This window comes from Anser brachyrhynchus (assembly GCF_964034855.1).
Source record: "Anser brachyrhynchus genome assembly, chromosome: 8".
Lineage (NCBI taxonomy): Eukaryota > Metazoa > Chordata > Aves > Anseriformes > Anatidae > Anser > Anser brachyrhynchus.
The window spans coordinates 10,448,534-10,470,849 of record NC_137702.1 but is presented as its reverse complement, the minus strand read 5'-3'; the positions used below and the strand labels follow the sequence as shown (position 1 = coordinate 10,470,849).

General features: G+C 41.7%; 1 protein-coding gene across 2 annotated transcripts in view; it reads right to left on the bottom strand.

Annotated features, from left to right (window-relative positions):
* The window catches only part of EIF2B3 (eukaryotic translation initiation factor 2B subunit gamma), a 96,539-nt gene that overhangs the window by 18,769 nt on the left and 55,454 nt on the right, over positions 1-22,316 (bottom strand). For both annotated transcript variants that reach the window (XM_080601393.1, XM_080601394.1), the window contains exons 7-10: positions 10,283-10,413; positions 9,435-9,628; positions 5,240-5,317; positions 4,624-4,772 (exon numbers count right to left, since the gene is read on the bottom strand). In XM_080601393.1, coding sequence (XP_080457519.1) covers positions 4,624-4,772; positions 5,240-5,317; positions 9,435-9,628; positions 10,283-10,413 — 552 coding nt within the window. The remainder of the gene's footprint in view (positions 1-4,623; positions 4,773-5,239; positions 5,318-9,434; positions 9,629-10,282; positions 10,414-22,316) is intronic.

Here is a 22,316-nt window from a genome sequence, read left to right as displayed (position 1 = left end):
CTGCAAAACCTATTCTACACTGGTTCTTTCCAAGGTTAGCATAGGGCAGGGGTGCAACTGGTATTGGGAGACCGAGCGTCCAGAAGACAACAGCTCAGGATGCAACAAGTTTGGGAATCCCTGCATAAGCACAACTTTATTCCCAGCTTTGCAAGCTATGATGCTGGAAACGACTTCATCTCCTCAATTCTTTCTCATGAGGGAATGAGCTGTAAAATACATTTTACAATTTCAACAAAATGTTGCTTTGGCAATAGGATCATTCCTTTGTACTGCTATTATCCAACGGGAAAAAGACCACTTACGTGCTGAACCCCTATAAATGCTCGATTCCATCCTGGTTTTAATTACAACTTTCTTCAAACCGCTCACTGCTTCTACATCAGGTGCTGATTTGGCACTATTGAGGAAACAACCAATAAACTTCACAATCAATCTGCAGTTAGTAGTCAATCCAGCTCAGCTTGCTTGTTGTTTTCTTCCTTTGTACATTTTCTCAAAGAAAAGTAGCAATAAATTGGAGACATGTGGTAAACGCGAGCAGCGTTTAACTAGTCGCACGTGGTCTCGCTCCAGTCCACTCACCGAGTAACGTTACAGTGTCTGCGCCACCCACTTCAACACGAGTAGCCAGAGCGTGATGAACGCAATCCAACCCATAACTTACTGTCTTCGTGTGACTGAACAAGTTAGATGCTAGTTTCAGCCAATGTAACGTTAATTGGTGTCAGTCCTTCCTCCACAAATGTGGGTACTTGAGTCCTCCATGCACATTTTTTATCCAGCCTATCCTTTTGCTGAGATACCAGAGCTCCCAAAGGTTTACCCCATTTCCCACTGAGACTTGTCTAACTTTCCCCAACATCAAATATTCACACCACCCCCCTGCACTTTTCACACGTCGCGGTGCTCGGTGTCACCTCCTTTGCCCCAGGCTGCCAGTGTTCCAGCGTGCTCCTCGGGAGGCGAGCGGGCTGTAAGGAGAGCACCCCTACATCAAAGACCTGGGGATGGAGGGGCCCTGCTGCACGGCACCACACCTAACCCACAGAACGAACAAAAGGCTCAGCCCCAAATACAACCCAGACTGAGGACGTGCACAGCTACCGCGGGAGCATTCAGACGCACGGAGTTTTTGCGTGCCCTATAATTTCAGCTCGATGAGTAAGTTTTCTCCAGCCACGTAACTCAGTGCAGCCATTTGTCACCAAGCTCTGGGGAGCCGTGCAGAGGGAAACAAGAAGCCTTTCCCCGCTGCAGCCTGTCACCTGGGCAGTCAGCATCTCTCAGCACTTGCGCTGTTGTATAAATTACGTCCCTCCCAGCTTGGTCAAGGATGGCCATCATTCAGCACGTATGTAATCTTCGCTATTTTATTGTCTCATTGATGGAAGAATTAGCTCACAGCGGGAAACACATTAAGAAAGGACTAGCAATTATTTTGCCTGTGTTGCTAACTTCTTTAATCCCCTGTAATCTCTTCTAAGGGGGGATTCATATCTACTCAAATCACTTCACAGGAGACATACATAGCTTAACAGAAGACCTACACACCAGGGCTGGGAAAACCCAAACCCCTGCTACTGCTCCTGCAGAATATCAGACATATCAGCCATCACTGGAGAAAGGATCGTAACTTGCAAACAGTACGCAATGGTGAAATCAAGTTTCTTGATCCATTCAGTTTTGAAGGAACTGTTTCAAAGGGCATCATCTAGGTCATAACCTCTGTTTCTACAGTAATAAGCCAACCACAGCCTAACAATAAGAACCTAGTTGTACTAAACCTCTTGTGGTATTCCCATCTGCCCAGAAAGAATCTATTTGTCCATTTCAGAAGCTGGTATCAAATGTAGCAAGTCTTTCTGGTTTGGAGATATAATTTGTGGGTCCCAAAGCTCCAGAAACTATGGCATGTCCAACAGCAACCTCGATTCACAACATTACAGAGAACCATCATGAGACAAAAACATCATCACATATTCCTTTGTGAGCATTCCGACACCATTAAGCAAAGCTGCTGAGCACTTTTCCAGCTAAGATGGGGCAAAAAACAAAGACGGGTGAGATTCAACCCAGAGAAGCTCGAGGTGATGTAAGTGGTAAAAAAATTATCAAGGCAGCGTCATGAATAATGACAGCTCTCGATAAATGAACTCAGAACGGAATGCTGAGCAATTTCTGCACTTTGTTGTTCCCAGACTCCTGACTTTCACAAATTATTTACCTGATCTTTCTTTCTTCTCTGGGTTATCTAAACAGCTTTGTCTTTTCCATAATATGTGCCCTACGGCAGTCTTCTCAGCCTGCTGCTTCAAGTTGGTATTACTGCGATGAACAGAACTGGGACTGGCCTTCAGTTATCGCTCACGTGTGACTAGGGCACAACACAGTAGTTCATTAGTTTGCTGGAGCTGCTCATGTCAGCATTAGAACATATATTCATTAGATGATACAGTTTTATCCACTTCTCAGCGCAATTCCAGAAGTTTCTAATATGCAATGCATTAGATAGTGTTAAAGCTGACTTACATCAGAACATTTGCTATGCAAAAAAAAAAAATTAGATCTGCTAAGGCACTTTATGAGCTCATTTGCTCATTTTGATTCATATCAGCCAACGTATCCTGACTTTCCAACTAAAGTGGAAGACGTTTTCTTAGTTGGTGATTAGGTAAGGACCGAGCTACTTAGAAATGCTTGGGAGAAGAGATGTTTGTAAAGCAAAGCTGTCCACTGTGGGCAGTTTAAAGCAAAACCACATATAATTTATCCAACTGTTGCAAATGGGTCCATCAACATGTTCAGGAATCATTAACATTTTAACAAAAATCCATCAGATTTAATCAAATACATGAAAAAAGGTCAAAATACACAGAAACTGTTTTCACTAAGTTACAAGCAAGACCTCTTTCAACACAACTTAGCAGCTAGGATATTTCTGTATCTCACCATCTGTGTATGCATGACTTCATCCCTCTCTAATCTTAAGGATTACAATGATGCAATAAAAAATACTTTATCAGTGCTGTACCTGTGTAGATCTATGCAATATGAATTACAATATGCTTTTAAATGAAGCTCCACAGTCTACGATCTTATTTCTTGCTGGAGATGAATGATTACAAATTTGATTCCAGTGCATCAGTGGAGCTACTCAGGGGGAAAACTCCAGGGACTGCAAGATTTTTCTTTCATTGGTGGTGACATTGTTTTCACTGAGAGTGACCAGGGAATAAATTGTTTTCCAGAAATTCACTAAATATTATCCAAAAAATTAGCTTTAATATCTTATCATATTTATAATGCCTGTGGAATTTTGTTGAATGCTTATGATAATGACTCTTGAGCTTGATTTAGGATTTAGAAAACAGTATTACTACATAACAGTGAAGACAAACACAAGCTAATTTGGGACTCTTCATAAAAATACCACTATTTATACGCTCAGCTGCCTCTGTGGTAGAGCTGCTCACCTCATATGCAGAACCATACTATTATGACTGTGGCATCAATTCATTAATCAAAATGACAGAGGGTCCCATGATCAAACGAGAGAGGTTCTGGTACTTCTTATGACAGCAGCACTTGTGATACAGCCATACTGGATCCATTTGCAATTGCACTGGAAACCAGCTATTTTCTATACTCAAAGGAATTCTGATTTATGATGTGCTTGAAATTACTGTGGATTTCTATTAAAGACAAACACTTGGCAGTAAGGTACCATACTTACCTGTAATTTAGTTATGTAACAGTAGTATCCTCCATAGACCCCACATCCTTTGGGTTTTTTGTTTTTCAGATATGCAGGTTCCAGAGCCAACTTGGTGTTTTTTAAGAGTTTGGCCTTTTTCCTGAGGCCCTAAGCAAACCTCAAGCCATGAAGGAGGAGGGAATTTATACAGGCCTGCACAGACTCAATCAGCAGTTTCCTTTCTGCTGACATCCACAGGAAGCCAGCTTGTATGGAAAGATGGGGGCATGCAGACATCAACAATTACATATATGCCACTTTTCCCACATTTAGAAATGAAAAGCTGAAGGCTACCTATTTAGCTAGTGTCTTTAGTGCATAGGAAACCTCTACTGGCTGGCAGATTTTCTCTTTGAAAAATTTATTCATTTATTCTATTACTCAGCATACGCAGCAGTAAACTAAAGCTTGCAAGATGACAAAAAAAGGATCAAAGAAAATGACAGGGAAAGTTGTAATATTCTAAGGTGATAACATCATTTCCAGTTGGTAAGCGTACCACTTTAAAATATATCTCCTGACCCAAATATTCTAGGTATACTCATAGACCCAGCTACTAAAATAAAGCTTGGAAAGATGGCACACAAATCTATACAGAGTCATACATCCTCTTAACTTAATTCCACATTCTGAACATGGTATGATCTCCTCTAAAAAGAGCAAACTATGTTTCAAGACTGCAGGACTCATTAAATCATTTCACTTCTGCATTTTTAGCCTGTTTACAGAGGCATTTCTGACTTGTGCCTTAGAAACATCTCTCCTGTGATCAACTGTTACTTACAGGACAAAAATTACAGACTCAGAATCTATCTTGAAAAGTGAACAGAAAATTTAGGGGACTGAAATACAAAGAGGTAACATACCCTTCCTCGATTGTAACAGAATTCATGATGATGCAGTTCGTTATCTTAACTTTGTCCTTTATGGTACACATGCTGCCAATGATGGAGTGTTTAATGGATGTCTTCTCCCCCACTTGCGTAGACGACCCAATGATGCTGTCTGATCCAACCTAGGGAGGAAAAGAATGGAAACTGGCAAAAGCACCTGGAGCTCTCCGATCTGTGTTCTCCAAACATGTGTTCCAAACAGCATGTCTCAAGCACTCATCCACAGAGCGCACACTGCTCGACCCTCAGGGATCCTTGGCAGAGGAAAGACCTAAAAATCTGGGGCCTGTCCCATAGGCAGACAGATGGATGGTCTTCCCAAGCTTTATTAGCTCAGTAAAATTCCATTTAAAAATTTACCACATTAAATTAAAATTTACCAAACATGTTCAAAGACAGAAACTGAAAGGCAGGAACTCAAGAGAGAGCCTACAAGCAGACACTGGGCTGTACCACTCACATTGCAGTTCTGTACTTCAGAACTCAGCTTCACATCCAACAGTGGGACTGAATTTTAGGAAGCAGTTCTTGAAGCGAAGGGCATGCAGACTGTATTGAAAGAGCAGAGATGGACAAAGGGAACACTTACCATGCCTCTGTCAGTGATCTGTGCAGACCCGTGAACCAGTGGCTCTTCCAGACCCAGATTAAGCAATAGTTTGGGAACCTGGATGAAGAAACCAGCACCGCAAGTTAACACGACAAGGCTGTATCTGTATGGTACATGAACAGCTCAAAGATGGCTTTGGTTTCCATTGCACTTATATCATAAACTTATTAACTTACAGGAAAACGTAGGTTCCTGAATTTTAAATCTGCAACTGGATATGTGTGGTTTATTGTCTTCCCATTTTGTAAAGGAGGCAGGTATGCTTCCACTGCAATGTACTGCACGTCTCCCTTTAAACTCAGCTTCCCACCAGCAACAAGCAGTGGATCACCAGCAGCAAGCAGGCTGCAGGTTCCAGCAGGACACAGTGGCATCCTATATACTACTGTAAAGGTTTGTCCATCATCTGCCATTTTAAATGTAATTCAAAATGGTTTTATCATTCAGTAATGCCACGGAGAGAAGCAAGTAGTATCAAAGATAAAACAAACTGGCATAAAAGATGACTATGTTTATCCTGCTCAATAAGGTAGCATGCTGAGATGCAGGCAAAAAAAAAAAAAAAAGTATTTCAGATGTGTAAGAAGAAAGAAACTACAGTTGATCAAGTAGCTATTCCAGATGGCAGAAAGCTGCAGAAGAAAAGGCTCTTGACAGAGAGAAGACAGGTGTTTGATAAGCAGACAAAGTAGCAACGGTAATAGAGAGAGACACGGTCCATTAGGTAGCCAAGAACAAATCCATCGAGAGCAATTCTGAGCTGGCTCCCAAAAAGAAAGGGGAGCCAGTGCAGTAGGAGGATGGGATATCACGCTACCATTCCCCCCTTTTCTAGGTGAAAGAGCAGCCTGAGGCACTCCGCTTCTCCTGGCGTCAGGCTGGGGCCAAGGTCACACACCACAGGAGAGGCGATGACAGCAGGGATGAGGATCTCAGGCGAGGCAGGAGTCTTGCAGACACGGTGCTGCACAGAGCCGCTTGCAGCGGTGAGGCAACGTCTGATGCACCTTGGTGTGACAGAGGTGGCAGGCAAGGAAACACAGAAGGTACAGAAGGTGGCAAACCGATGTGTGAGTGCACAGAGGTCTGTGCCAAGGCAGATCACGTGCCTGAGTGAGAGGCAGGGCGTGCTGTGGCTGTGTGGAGCTCTGCTCGTGCTGCTTGGCCAGCAGGATGCATGCGCTGACTGCCCATCGGGGAGGGCAGCTTGTGTCAGCACGGTGACGGTGTAACTGGGATTGCCCCAAGGCAGAGGAGAAGGCCACTCGTTAAGTCTCTCTTCCCTACCTAGGCATCTATTTCGACAAAACTCTTAGGAAAGCTGTATCTTCGAGATCTCTCTTGCTGTTAAATTTGGCTGAGAGTCGGCAGCAATTTCCACACTTGTTAGGAAGGAGCTGCCATCCAGTACGATACTGTAAAATGGCTTCCTTGGAAAGCTGGGATAATAAGAGCTGATAGCTAGGGAGTGAACCTCAAGAAGCAGATCCTACAGATCTGAAGGAGTTGGGATCAGATCAGAAAAAAATATCTCAAGATCTCAAATGAGATGATACTTGCAGGAAATTGTTCAGATATTCATAATATGACCAGCCCGTTTCCCTTCCAGCGTGCAAGGATGGGCAAATAGTGCTGTTTTTCATATGATAAGAATTTTCACAGTTGATACTTCATTCAGATGAATAAGATGAGCTCAGATGAGCTCACATCTCTGAGCTACATCTTCAGGTTGCCTGCTGTCCCCAGTAGACATTTCTATACCTGTAACTCTTCACTTCTTGGAGATGTCTTCCTACTAGACTTGTATTTTCAAAAAAGCAACAAGGTAGGTTAGATCCTTCAGTCCAAGATGCAGGCATTACAGAAAACCACCAGCTTACCAAAACACCACATGCTAGGCCAACCCAGCTGGATTACACACAGGCTTGGTGAAGGGACATTGTCCTCACCTGCCACACAGCAGGGCAGCCACACCAGATAGCCCCGAGACACACCAAGGCATTACCTACAGCGGAGGCTGGAAGGATTCCTACTGTCCAGTGTTGCTCTGTGGGAAGGGAAAGAAACAAGGAAAGGCTCTTGCCCTCCTCAGTAGAAAGGTGGTGTGATAAAATAAATAAAGGATTTTACCGGCCAGAGCAAAACCCTTATTAGAATCAGTCGGTGGTAGTGCAGCCTGAGGGGTGACCCAAGAAAGCTACCAGCTCAAGCATTTTACTCTGAAAAGGAAGGTTAGATAGGGGGCAGGAGTCAGAGGGAGTGCCTGGGTCAAGGGAAGGTTTAAGATGTGTTTGGATTTAATTCATCTTACAAAGAAACTATTTCCTGCTATTGAAGATAACTCCCTCCTGAACCCACCTGCCCACACACAGGCTGCAGGCATCCAGAAACCCAGCTGGAAGTGAAATGATGTGAGTAAAGTGTTTCCTCACCAGAAGGGCAATGGGTTAGGATGCCATTCCTTCCCACGGCTACTGGACTGGACTGCTACTGCTCTGCAAGTCTGTCCTCTAGGACAGCAAAATTATAGGTGCAGGCTTTGCCTGGAATCAGAATCTGGTCTGTGAAGACCAAGAGCAAACAAGAAACCAAAAGTCTTCATGAGAGACCAACAAAACAACAAAAAGAAAAAAAAAGGACGTAAAACTGTGTGTGTATCTTTTACCAGGATTAACAAGAGAAACAAAATAGAGTGGCACCGAGTAACTCCTTTCTCACAACCCATCATTAAGCTCCGTTTTATGCTTTACCTCCACATAGTTTCCTTGGAAATTTTACCATTCTGGAAAAGTTAAAAATTCAAAGAAAATCCTCTCTGACGTTGAAGGCCCCAGTGTGATTTCAAAACACTAATTCTATGTACCACCCAGGAGCAAACACATTTCCTGAACTGACCAAAATGTAGAATATTTAGGTTAAAAAAAAAAAAAAAAAAAAACAAGCACCACCAAAACCCACATGGAGTCTGACTGGCTCAACTCAATAACTTTTTACTGAAGTGGCTGCTGCCAAATGTACACGCACACTTCCCCTAGCAAGCGGTATTCTCCCTTAACCCTTTGGGCACACTTGTTCCTGATGTTCCTGGGGAAATTTTTCCCTTTCTGACAGCAGTCTGCCTCCCTCCTCACTTCCTCACATCCCTAACTGTACAACAACTTTATTTCTGTGCTCCTCTACAGGCACCAAAGAGAAAAAGCTCCAGTGTGTGAAATCACTCTGCCATGCTGCAATTCTAATTTGCATAAATTCATTCATTAATTTTAGTAAAAAGAAATCAACTCAGTCTGAGAGCAAAGGCAAGGAAATGACCACTTCCAGGACTCCCAATGCAATACACTGCTCTCCCAGCCCCGCTTCCAGAAACCCTGAGTCTTACCCTATTGCACTCCCTTACAATCTTGCAAAACTAGAGGAAATTGTCCACCCTCCCAGCATTAAGTTCATCACTTGGAGAGTAAAGTGAGAACTTGTAAGTTGCATCAGCCAGTGTAGTTAAAAAAATAATTCATGTTAGGAGTAAAAGCTTTTAATCATCATCTCATTAGCTAGGATTTTTATAATCCTCCCCTACGACCTTTTATTTTATGAATTCTTAGTAGTGTTGAAATAAATGAAAGCTGCAACAGATCAACACATCACCTCTGTATTTACCTGGACTGCCAATGTACTGAAACCTGTTCAAAAAATAATTCTTTCATAATGGAAAGTATTAGGCGTTCTGAATGTATGGGTAGTTTTAAGACGTCCTGCAAAACATTAATAATCTTTGCCATTATCACTTAGATAAACATTTGCTAAGAGTCCAGTCAGAACTGATCTTGACTTTAGGACATGGAGGACGCTGACGGGATGATCTATTGAAGCTACTTCCAGCCTAATTTTCCACACTTCTTGACTCCCTGGCTGCAGGTCTTGTCACCCACAAAACCCAGAAGGGTATCTGGGGTGGGGGTTTTCTTGGCTAAATCAAAGCTATGGAGGAAATTAGTGACAGAACCGTTTCCTTGTCTCACGTCCCTATCCAGCAACCAGGAGGGTGATGTGGGTAGATAAGGTGGCACTGGTTCAATTCCCACACGCTGCTCAGCTGTATCACAGGGAGACACTCCTGGAGACCAAAATGCCCCATAAACTGCTGTATTCCCACATGCCCGTTCTTCATTTTTCTCACCTGTCGGTTAGCTTCAATATACAACCCCAGAGTATTCACTCGGAAGCACAGTCCCTCTTTCATTATATGGACGTAGCAGCGTACTTTTCCTTCGTGGAGCGTTTCATTCATATCTCCTCTATGATCATTCCAACAAGAGTTATCTGGAGCAGGTTTCAGCAAGCTATTATCTTCCTTTATGAAACTATAAATGTCTGGAGAACACACACATGCATGAAGTTAGACAGGATTTAATGAAATGCTTTCTGAAGAGGAGTACTATTAAAATACTGTTGGTGAAGGGAAATCTTTGCCCCACATCATCTGAATGGCTAGATACTCAGCAATCATTAACAGATTTTATCACATCTAGTGAGTAAGTGCTTATTTTTATTCTGCAGGTGGGAATCAAGGGATCAGGACAAATGCAATGTTTTGCCCAAGGTCAGACAAGGAGACTGTGAAAACGCTAAAAATAAATTCCAACATCTGAGATCCTGTCCAGTTCCCAGTGCAGGGTGGTTAAGGCTTTGTCTGTTGCCCTACACAATGGAACTTCCTGCTAAAATTACATTTTCAAAAGGTGCATTTATCTATACTGGATTCTGGGAAAAAAAATAGAGCACCTAGTTGATTTGTTCTTGATTTACACCAAAATAAATGAGTATTTTGTATTTGTATTTGTAAAACGCACAATGCTCTTCAAAATTTACTAGAATCTTTGTTATCAAAAAGTAAAAGAGAGAAAACAAACAACAACAACAAAAAGCAAAACTAGTTTTTCAGGCTAATTCTGTACTCTTTCCAATACTTCAGCTATAGTATATGGGATTTAAAACCTTCACTGAATTTTTGATAGTCATACTGACCTAGGGATGCTTGTTCTTTTTTCTTTTGGTCCTCTTCTTTGTTGTTGAGTCCCTTCTGCAATGATGTAGGAGAAGAGAACTGTTTCCTAACCAGATGTGGAATCAGTTCACTCCGGAGAGATGTGATTGACCTGGGGAAGGAGATGCACATATGAAGTCCGTGAACTTTAAAATTCACGTACCTTCATTTTCTTTGCATAACATTAGCATTATGCAGTTTTTCATGAGGACAAATCCAAATGCCAGACAGTCCAAGACATGTGGCACTAAGGCAATGTTCAGTAGCCGTGTGCTTTCTTAATACATTAATTTATAAAGGAAGGTTCAAAACAAGGAAAAAGCTTCATCTTCAGAACCAAATTCCCCTATATCGTAATAGAAATGCCTATAATTTAATAAGGCATCACCCTGCAATTCATGGTTGTGTGCAGATGGAATGCAGAACAGTGCCAACACCACAATGGCAACAACTGAAATCCATTTTACATGGCTTAAAAATGGCATCTGTTTACAGGAAGAGAGAGAATAAAGTGTCCATAGGGGAAACCCCAAAGAAGTTCCTTCCCTTTATGACAAAAGTATGGAAATGCTCAAGGATATCTGAAATATCTGATTCTTAAATGAAGATATTTCTAATATAGACATTAATGATGTCCTTCTGCACACATGAACCATCAAGAGCACTTTAAAGTCTCAGTCCTTTAACCAACAGAAATCAACAAGTTTAGGTCCCAAGAGTTTCATGTTCTTTAGGCACACCAGTCCAAAATACATCAAATTCAATAGAAAAGCTTCCAAAGACTTCAGCATTTTCCCTGTGTACAGATTTCAATTATTACTATATTAATTTTGACACCTCAACTGCAGGAGTCAGGCAATTGTGAGAGGTTTCTGATAAAGCACAGACTTGAACCTAAGCCACCAATGCCTTAAACAATGACCAGGATCGCTAGATTATCTCCCCTCTTGCATTGATTAATACATTACAATGAATCAAGAAGAAACCTTCCCAATAGACAAATATCAGCGTAGAAAGTCTACTGTACAACGAGATTATAACCCCTGTAATTTAATTTTAACTACTAGAAGCTAATTCCATTTTTCAATAAAGTATTTGGAAAAAAAACACCAACAAATGAATCATTGTTACAGTTGCAGTGCATGAGCTGCAGTCTTAAAAGAGCTTTATTGTTGTTGTGTCATTATTTTAACAATCTGCATTTAGTTACTGAATTGTGGATTATTGAAAGTAGTGCTTGGGAAAATCATGCGGAAAATAAACTCAAAGTTGGCACGTGTAACAGGAAGTGCTAAACTTCAGAGGAAGGACTGGGAAAACTAAACACAGAGAGCTTGACTAAATGAACTCATCAAATGATAACTTGCAAAAAAAGAGGAGTTATTCAGAATGGAAAGTAGCATGGCTAGGAACAAATAATAGGTTAAATTAAAAGAAGAAAGTGCTAGAATGGGTTTCCTGAAAGCAATTTTAAGTTGGCAAACCCTCTAGCTAAGTGGGATCTTAAACAGCTCACGCTTTATGCAACACAAGTCACAACCCTTGCAGGTCCCTGTTCAGGTGAACACCACAGACAGAACTAAAGGCCTGAACAATCTTTCCTATCTCTAAGCTTGACAGGAAGATTCAGATGTGATCAGCAGGGCAGCCCTAAGAAGAAACACGGTGTTTTCCTTTTCCTCGACAAGCTTTTCCTTCAGTCCTTCACTGTAGGTCGTGCCACATCCTCCATCTGGCAGTGGGGTCATCTCACCCATCCCACATCTGAAATTCTGCTTTTTTTCTTCTTTAAGGAAAACGGAAAGCTCTGGTCTACAGTCTCCATTCTTTAAAATAATATTATAATCACCTTCAGATAGCTGTATTTCAGGAACTAACGAAGCAAACCACTTCATCCGTTGATCTCAAACCCTCTCCGTGCTAACCGTTTGCAGGCACACTCTGCCACTGCTGCCCCACGTGTGGCTGTGCAGATGGGCACTTTACTAGCCTAAAATGTTTGCCTGCAGCTGTGCCATTCAGCAATGATTTCCTGCTCGGGTTTTATACTCCATCCAAAACCGACAATCCTGCGTTTCCCTCAGAGGCTGGCCATGGCATTTATAAGATATATTACCTATAAAATAGCCAAGTATTTGGCAGTCTTAAATAGTCTGATGCAGAGGACAACACAACATGGTAGGAAATGAAAGCAGTGGAAAGGTGGAAAGACAAAGTTTTGCCTGGTTTTCGATGTTTTACTCTTTCTTGGCAAAGTTCCTGAAGTTTTCCTGCAATTCTCTGAAGTGTTAGCCACATTCCTTCAGCAGAGGTGGAGAAAGTCTCTGGGTCATCTATAAGATGTGGCCCAGGAACACACCCTTCTTACTGGAAAAGGGGAAAGTTTGCCTTTGCTTGCTGTTTAAGCAGAATTTATTTGTAACATTAAAGGAATTTTCCTTTGGAAAGAATTAAAACATTTGCAGCAAGGCTCACAGTGACAAAAATTTGCGAACTTTTTTGTGACAGATTTTGCAAGCGTGGATATACGAAGTGATAGCGTGAGAATATTATCCGACTGTCAACAACTGGGGAAAGCAAACATCTGGCTGGGACTAGAAAAGGAATTCAAATCAAAGGAGGGATAGGAGTGAAGAACCTTCGCTGAAAGAAAAAAAAATCAATTATCAAGAGTTTGGAAGTACCAACTGGCCTGTAACACAGGTTCAGGAAAAAAGAGGTTTCTGGTCCAGTGTGATAAAAATTCTTATAATAAAATTCTGAACTACACGTGTGTATATTAAGAATTAGAAAGTGTAAGATGCTTATTTTAAAGAAAGCATTTTTTTATTCTCTTCACGTTGTAAAACTTGGCATCACCCTGGTTTCTAAGCATGTTATTTTCTCCAGCACCAAGAAGTAAGAATGAAACACCCACTGAGATCAACATAAAGAAAAATCTACTATATCCAGCAGAAAGAAAGTGGAGGGGTAGGTAGAAGGAGGGAAAGGCATAGAAAATTTTGGCAAAAACCCAATAATAAGCCAAATTTGAGTAGCCATGGTCTGACACCTCACAGGCTAATCCAGACGGTAGAGACGATAAAAATGAACCTGCTTTTGAGAACCAGTTGCCAAAATAAACATGCTTTCATAAGTTCCAGCCAAAGTGACAAGCCTTTTTCGTGGTTTTTCATTCCCTAAAATTTTATTTTTGAAGTGATATCTGTCTGTTTTCACCTCAGCAGAAAGTAGCAGATTTTCAATTAAACTGCCAAGTAGCAGGTTTTCAATTAAACCAAGATTGACAGTGCCAATAAACCGCTTCTTGTAAAGGAAGGGGTGCCCTGAAGCACCTGATGTGGCTTCAGTCTCTTGAGAAAAACAGGAGATGGCAGCGGTTCTGGAATGGATCGATTCTGATAACATTTCAAGCATATAAAAGGAATAAATATATCCAGGATGGAATCCTCTGTTCAAGTAGCAGGTCACAACAGAAGCGGAAATCAGCAAGTGCATCAAGAGACAGTGCATACACAGGGGAAATGAAGACAACAGGACAGCTGAAATTCATGGTGTATGTGCAAGAAACAGCTGGAAATTCAAGACGAGATTAAAAAAAAAAAAAACAACAACACAACAGCAAAGGAATTCCTGGGAAAAGTCGTATACTTAATGTTAGCTCAGAGTACACATCACTCATTTACAGTCAGCTATCCTGCACTGACCTGGTAGTTCTTCTCAGATTTAGGGATTATAAATCTAGGATATTCAAGAATAAATTTATTTAAAACCTAAAATATTAAGATATAAGAATGGATACTTGGCCAAACAACTCTAACTTTACTGAGTACTATCACCATGGGAGAAAGAAGTACTATGCTTTTAGAGTCCCTTTATCCCTGGTCCCTGCGCACCGTGCTGTCTTCCCAGTATTCCTGGCATTTTCTGTATGACAGAACGGGCAGAGTTAAGGTTTGGGTGGAAGTCAAAATTTTAACTCATTAAGAACACTAGGTGAAAATATCCTGCATCTTTAAATTTCGTATTTAAACATAGCTAAGCAGAAGTTAGAACAGTCTGTGATATTGCAGAGGCAAGTCTCTTCGGATGTTTGAAGTCTGTATCTCTATTATTATATTACATTTTGGATCACAGAGCGCCAGCTCAAATACAGCTGTCTCTGGGATGAAGACAGCCGTATTGAAACTTTTGAGAGAAATGAAGAACAATGGAACCAACTGAAATGCAGGACGAGTTTGGGAAAAAACAACCAATCAACCAACCAAAGACAAAGATGATCAGCTAAACTTAAAAACAAACATATTTCACAATCTTTCAATGGATTGTGATTTCTGCTCCTTAGATGTACGTATTACCGGAGGCTCTCTTTCAGACAACACAGAGAATAACGGTTCTGACCAATGCCGGTAAAGAAAAAATCTCATCGAGTACTTTACAGCTACAGAACAGACTACTTAAGTCTAACTTTAAGTCATCTTGCAAACGTCTGGGTACTAGGAGGTGCTGTTTGGCAAGACCCACTGCAGGATGGGAGCATCCCCAGCTTTTCTTTCCTGCAGCTATTTTGTACAAGCCTGAACACGACTGTCAGTTCCATTTACCAGCTGTCATTCATTTTCATTTTCCATGTTTAATGTTAAACACCATAAAACAGTATTAATGAGTATTAGCATTTTAATATCCTTCCTTTTTTATTAATCTGTGATGAAGCGTGAAATGTACCATTGCTGTCAGCACCCACCTGTGAAATCTGCTATTACCCTCCCTGGACTGGTTACAGGGGGTCTCACTTGCTATCATTATTAGCGCAAGCAGCTATTTCTACAGGCACAGATAGAGTCTGTGACTCCTAAAGCAAGCAGATTATTAGCCCTTTTGTTACCCAGTTTTGTCTTTTCTTTTTTTAAATAGTCTAATGTTAGCTTTTGTATGACTCTGCGAGCATACAGTGGGTTGGGTTCTGATCTTCGCTCTGTACCCTTGCACAGAGATTCTTCAGATCACATCAAAAGGAGAACATGAGGCTGTATTTCAGACTGGTGCTCATAATTAACGTTAGAAATGTATACATAAATACAACTAAACAAATCCTAAGGCACTTATAGTTTTGGCCAAAAGAAGTTGCATGTTTACTCAGAACAATAAAGATGTAAGAAACGGGGAGAGAGAAAGGAAAAAAAAAAGAGGGTGTGTTGGAAGAAAGAGAAAAGTTAATTCTGAACCCTGTAGGTACATAGTTCATGGTTCTCATCGCTTAAAGGATAAAGCCAAATAACATTTAAAAATTCCATGTAAGCTGGGAGCTCTCTTGTTGAATCTCAACGTTATTTTCTCCTGATCCTTTGATGGAGATTAAAAATTTCCATGTGAATACAAAGAAAGAAACAACAGTTACTCTGAGATTTTTTCCCGAGCGTTTAATGCTCCAAACTAGAGCAGCCAGCCACCATTCCCATCTCCTCCCCCCTCCTTCAGAAAAAAAAAAAAAGTCAACTCACTTTGAAGAAAAGACAAAACAGGGTCAGGGCAAGGGGGATTAGGGAAATGATATTTATATCATGGACCAAATTAAAATGTCAATGCGAGAGGCAGGCAAACAGCCCTTGCCACATATATACACCAGGCATGTTTCCTCAAGGAAACAGGAAAGAGATTTGAAAAGAGTTAATGCAGTCCTGAGTTAATACCACCTGCCTCAGACTCAACACCACTTAAAAGACAGTGTTTGGGTCCATTTCCCACAATGCGGTTTCAACAAGCACAATGGAAAAAGCAATTACGGGCCTTTTCCCCTTCTTCTCACTGATTCACTGCTAAAAACGCTGGAATTTCTGAGACATGCTAAGAATGCGGAGAAAGCAGGCAAGGACTTTGAACAAAAGGAAAAAAAATATCAAATGATAAATTTGGAGGGTGTTCCACAGCCCTGCAGAAGGTTAATCTGCCCCTGTATCTTTCAATAATTTCAATATATATATATATTTTTTTTTTGGTGTATCCAGGCCTAATTATAATAAAGGAAAACTCTACAGCAACCAGGCAAGCCCATAAACTACCAGGCAATCACTTGTGCCTAATTCAATAATCCCCAACACCACTCATGGCATCAAACAGATGTTATTTCTTGCTACACTCTATTTGTCACGTTCTACTCTCAACAATTTTTACTACAAAAAGAGTAAGTTTTTCACACACCCCCAGTTTGATATTAATTAACATATTTATCAATGCCTTTCATTATTTTCAGAGCTCGAAGCCTACGGAGAACAGAAGGAAACTTTGAGAAACGTTCTGCTAAAAGGCAATTCCACATGACTGCATTTGTGCTTCATTTGTCTTTCCATACTATTTTCGAACCAAAACCTTCAAATCTGACAGCAACCTTCTCCCAATTCATAATGGCTGGAAACAGCATTTCAAAAGCCATCGCAGAGCAATCCTGCACAGCTTTGCTTTGGAGGCTCAGGGTGATGAACGACTTCCTAAAATTGCAGAACCACCACCAGCATCCTGCTTTCTGGTTGACGGGGGGCAAGCAGGAGGCAGCACACAAGTGACGGTCGCAGGCACCACAACGCAGAGAGGATCCAGATCAAAGCATGGAAGGGATGGTAGGGCTGCAAACCACATAAAAGCTGTTCTCGAGTTCTCCCGAGTCTGGATGCACTTGAAGGAGCAGGGATCTGTTCCCACTTCTGCCAAAAAACCCTTTGGGAAACAAGGCAGCTTTCTCAAAAACTGACCGCAGAAATTAAAACTCCTTAGCTACACACTCAAAGCCTTTGAAAGCGTGCGCGCACTGAGCCCAGGTCATCCGAGCAACCTTAACTCTGCCCACTCACAAAATAGCCTGGGACACCAGACTAATGCATCTTTTGCCTGGGAATGCCAGCACATTTAGACGTTTTTAGAACTTCTCCCTGACCAAAGCCTCCGAGGCCGTCGGAGGCCACCCAGGGTGTTTGGCAGGTCGTAGGAGCTGCTGAGGAATGGATCTCATTCATTCCCAGACAGCATCCCATTCTTCTAAAACAAGCGCACCTGCACCAAATGCGTTTCCTTGCCAGAACTCATCTTCCCCCATTCTCTCCCACCTCCGCCTTTGCAACCATCTGTGTCTGAGTTACCAACTCTTTTCTAAATGCCTTTGAAATTAGGCTCCTTTTCAGAAAAGTGCATCAAACAGAGGCATTCTCATAAAACGCCTAAGCAAACACGCATGCGATGCATTTGTCAGGTTGACACGCATCCATAAAACCAATGAACTATGTAAACTTCAGGTGTGTAAGTACATGTTTAGATAGATTTAAGCACTTCAGAATTTGTCTAGATAAAACACCTAAGTGTCAAAAAATGTTGATGTATCTGCAGCTTTACGTGGCTAAGTTCTTTCACCCTGCTCCAGTGAGGCTGCATTACAGGCACTGAAGATTTCTGTATCACTTTGCTCCACTCCACGCAAATACTGCGCTTGCTTTTCTGTGATCAAATGGATGCATTCCCAGTTGGTCTCAAGAACACGCCCGTTTTTTCATCAGGCTGGGAGATAATCTGGAAGTTCTGATGCTTAATTCTTCCAGTCCTGCTTTTGCCTGGACAAGTCCCATTTCCATATCCTTCTCCCCAGTAATCGTTCTTACCTTAAGTCTCATCCTAACTGTTGATGACTGGTCCTTACTCCAGCCCTTGCGTAGGTCAACTCCTGTGTTCTCCTGTCCTGTGATAAGACTAAATTGTTTTTTTGTCTGTGTGTCAATTGTCACTGTCCTTTCTTGAAGAACTCCAACATGAAGCTTTTTGGCCAACACATTCCATCTCCTCTTCTCTGTAAGCCTACTTTTACTTGATGTTCTTTCAGGGTGGTGATGCATCTGGAAAAGTTTGGTGTAAAAAGTTCTGTGTCCTACATTTCATCTTTGATTTAGGTAAATATCGTGTCTTGTCTAAATTCAGGAGCATGACTTCTACAAAACTGGTAACTCAAACAGCACTCAACATTTCTTATAGACGGGCCTGTAGCTGTTTAAAATGTTTTATTTTTTTTAATTATTTCTCTTTATTGTAATTCACTGACTTACTCTGTTCAGGCACACGTGTCCTACTAGTGCTTATTCTCCCTTCCACATGCAGGAAGCTAGTTTCCCACCATGACAATCCAATGCAATAATGAAGTAAGCAACAGTGTTATAGGTATCTTTATTACTGTTCACATTTCATTGGACTGGGCTAAGGCGCAATGAAATTTGGTTTTGAACTAACATCCAGAATACAATGAGAAGTAGAAGAGTAGGAAAATAATTACTATTTTATATAACAATTACTCTCTTTTCCAAAAATTCAGCTCCTGAGTAAAAGGTGAGAAGGTGGTATGGAAGAAAAGAGATTTAGAAACAAACCAGGGAAGAGAAGAACAGAAAACATTATCTTGAAAATTCTTTAAAGCTGCAAAACCTTGGTGAGGAATTCAGGTCACATGAACAGAAACATAGGCGAATCGTGTCTTACAGCACAAGTGAAATAAGCCATGACATCACAGGTAAGGACTGCATCCTCACAGGAAAACGTCTAGCAAGACAAGATAATCTCTTCACCCCAAGTATTATCCAAGACGCAAGTAGCGCTGTGGGGAAGAGAAAGTACTGCACTGATGAAAGAATGCTTAGGATGATACTTTCCAAGTGGCAATGACTTAACAAAAAAATAAAAATAAATGAGAGAAAAGCACAGGCAGATGGATAAAAGAATTATCATTCACCACTGGTTCAAAATCCCCATCTCATACGAAGACAAACATCAGTTTGACTGAAGGCTACCCAAGGAAACTGCAACTGCATGAAACAGTGGAAAAAAAATAGTTAATTTTTAATGTTTATTATCAGATCAGAGCAAGCCCAGCTGAGGCCACCAAGAGGGCCAGGAGCACATGATGCACGAGGAGAAGCTGGGGGAGCGGGATTTGCGCAGCCTGCAGAAGAGGAGGCTGCAGGGGGATCTGATTACAGTTTTCCACTACCAAAAGCAGAGTGATACAGAGGACAGCCAGACTTTTCTCAGACTTACACAGTAAAAGGGCAAGAGGCAATGGACATAAGCTGCAACAAGGGAAATTCCAGTTGGGACATAAAGAAAACAACTTTCCAGTGAGTGGTACAGTCCTGGGACAAGGCCCAGTCTCCATCCTTTGAGATTTTTGAAACAACTGCAAAAAAAAAACAAAACCCTGAGCAACACATAAATTAGCTCTATTTTGAGCAGGAGGACAGTTTAGAGACTGCAAGAGGTCCCTCCCCAACTTAAATTTTTCTATAATATTTGCATTGTCAATTGAAAAGCCTTTTTCACATCTTTTATATGTTCACTTCTCATAGTAAACCCAAAAGGTCATTATCCAATTCTGCAAGTCATGGTTAGAGGTATTAACAACTTTTACTTTACAGAAATTTGCATTAGGAGCTGCTTGCATGAACAGAATACTGTGCAAACTGTGACCAAGTATGCTTTAGCATCTCAGGCACATGACCAATACAGCATACTGTGGTCTCAAAGGCAGATTTGCAGTTAGTCATGAAGATAATCAGCTCCAATTCAGCACATCCAAAGATCTGTCTGCTCCCTGCTAGTGCACTAACAGGAAGAGTAATTATATTTATTACAGAAATGATTTGGAGAAGAATCATAATTTGTTTAAATCTAGTTTGGATCATTATGTTTTTTCCCCTGAGGTTTCAGGAGAGAGCACAACTGGTACCATAGAAAGATGATAAAAGCAGCGATACTCCGGAGGAGGACGGCATCAACAAATTCAAGTCCTGGCATTTCTAGTAAGGAACAGAGAAAGCTCCAACAGCTGTATATGTTTGACAAGGAAAGGAAATGGGAAAGATAAATTGCTATTTCACATTCTAATAGATTAAATGCACTAAGGAGGAGCTTGGTGGTTCCCCCCCCCCCCCCCCCCTTTTTTTCCCCTCTCCCTTTCCTTGTTTGGAGAGCTACAATCTATTTGCCCTGTCTTCACACAGTATACTTCCTGTAGGAGCTATTTGTTTATCTACCCATTTTAATCACAAGGAAAGTATTCATTATAAAATCTCTCTTTACAGCAGAGGAGAAACCTTCCAGCCACACGGCTGACACATGTTAACTCGCAGGTATTCACAGAGCAGGTTCTGTTTTAAGCCATCTTTCAGGCAGCCACACAAAGACCACCAAGCTGGGCGTTCAGCTCTGCCAGACCTCCCCCAGCCAGCAGCCTTTGCCAGGAAACACAGGTGACAGCCTGAATGATAAAAAGGCATTTAGAGGGGGAAGAAGAAAAAAATGCACTGGTTTAGTCTGGGCAGCACCTTAATATAAACCTGCGGGGGCCTTTGTGTACAGCACAGCATGCAGCCGGCCAAGCAGGAGCTTCAGCACAAGTCACTCGCACCTCCAGTTTGCAAAGACCCTCTGCCTTCCCCAGACTGCCCCGTCATTTATCGGGGAAAAGAAGGGTGGCTGCACTGCAGCTCTCCTCCCAGCCGCCGATTTCAGAACACGGAGCACAGAGGCAACAAACCTTCCTCTCCCCGGGCTGGCCCAGCGGAGGCTTTCTGGACAGGGTCGGGGGGAGCTGAGAAGTGAAGCTGCTCTGGGAGCGCAGCTGAAGCAGCTTGGAAAGGCAGAGCTCTATGACCTCACACGATTTGCTCTTATTTATTTCACCAGTTCAGAAAAAGCAGTGTTTAACTTTGCAAACAAATCATACCGACTTTGGCTATAAAGTCTACTGCGACTTTGCTCAGTTCAGAGAAGAGTTTCTCTACCAGCAAACGCTGGCAGGCAGCTCTCTGCGCTGGGAGAGCTGCAGAAGAGCCGCCTTGGTGCCTTACCTCCAGCTCAGCCTCCTCCAGCTGCACCCCCAGGGAAGGCTCCCCGGGGAAAAGTGGATTCCCAGGCGGCAGGTGAAGTGTTAGCATTCAGCATTCCCAGGACGAGGCACTGCAAATGCTTACTCAGGCCTTTCAAAGTGACCGCAGGGCTGCTGTTTGTCATTCTTGCCTTTCCAGCACCGCACATCATTCCTTCATCAATCCTTCTGGCCACAAAACAGAGCTGCCCAAGTCCCAGGTGACCCTACGCTGGAAACAGTGGCTTTTTCTACACCCAGCCATTCAAAAGTACTCGATTCAGGACAAAATGGTGATTTGCAAAATACATTAATATATTACATCATACAATTTTTACCTTGCTCTTAGAATGGAGTGAGAGGAAAAAAGGGAAAGGACACCACAAAAGCATGTGAAGCGGTCTAATGTATAAGAGGAAGATGTGAGCTAAAATCCCCTATTTGTTAATATATATAATATAGAGAGACTTTTGAGATGAAGTTCAAATATCTCCTTAGTTTAGAAAATGCAGCTGCTACCCTTGTGCAAACTGGAGATGCCATAATATCTGAGCAAACACAAAATGGCATTTGCTTTTCAAAAAAAATGGATAGCTTTCAGAGGTAGCATAACCAGGGTGCCTATAGATAAATTGCCCAGCATTTCCTATTGTAAGTTTCTGTTTTCATCTGTTTATAAACTTTGCCAAAGTTTAACTGTTTTGGCTGAAATTACCCATGCCAGGTGTTTGCCTCAAGCTGATTTTTTTTGGATAGCTTCATCAAAAAATGTCTCAGCTATTTCCAAGAACAAAATTATGGAAAAATACTTTGTTTTGTCCATGTTAAAAATATTTCAACTGCTCTGCTGAAAAGCTCTTGCATTTTCATGCTTGCAATTTGGCACACAGTCATTTTTTTCATCAGGGCGTTACATTTGTAAACATAAAAAGTGCCCATACTACATCAAACTAAGTCTGAAAAACCACTGTTTGCACATGCTTGGAAAAGATCTGTTTTGCAGCTACATTTTTTTCAGTCCTACGTTGGGCATGCTCCATTCTCTCTCTCTTCCTGAAAGGTAATTGGGCTGCTTATGCACTACTCCACGGAGTAACAGAGTACACTCCAGGCCAAGGTTACAA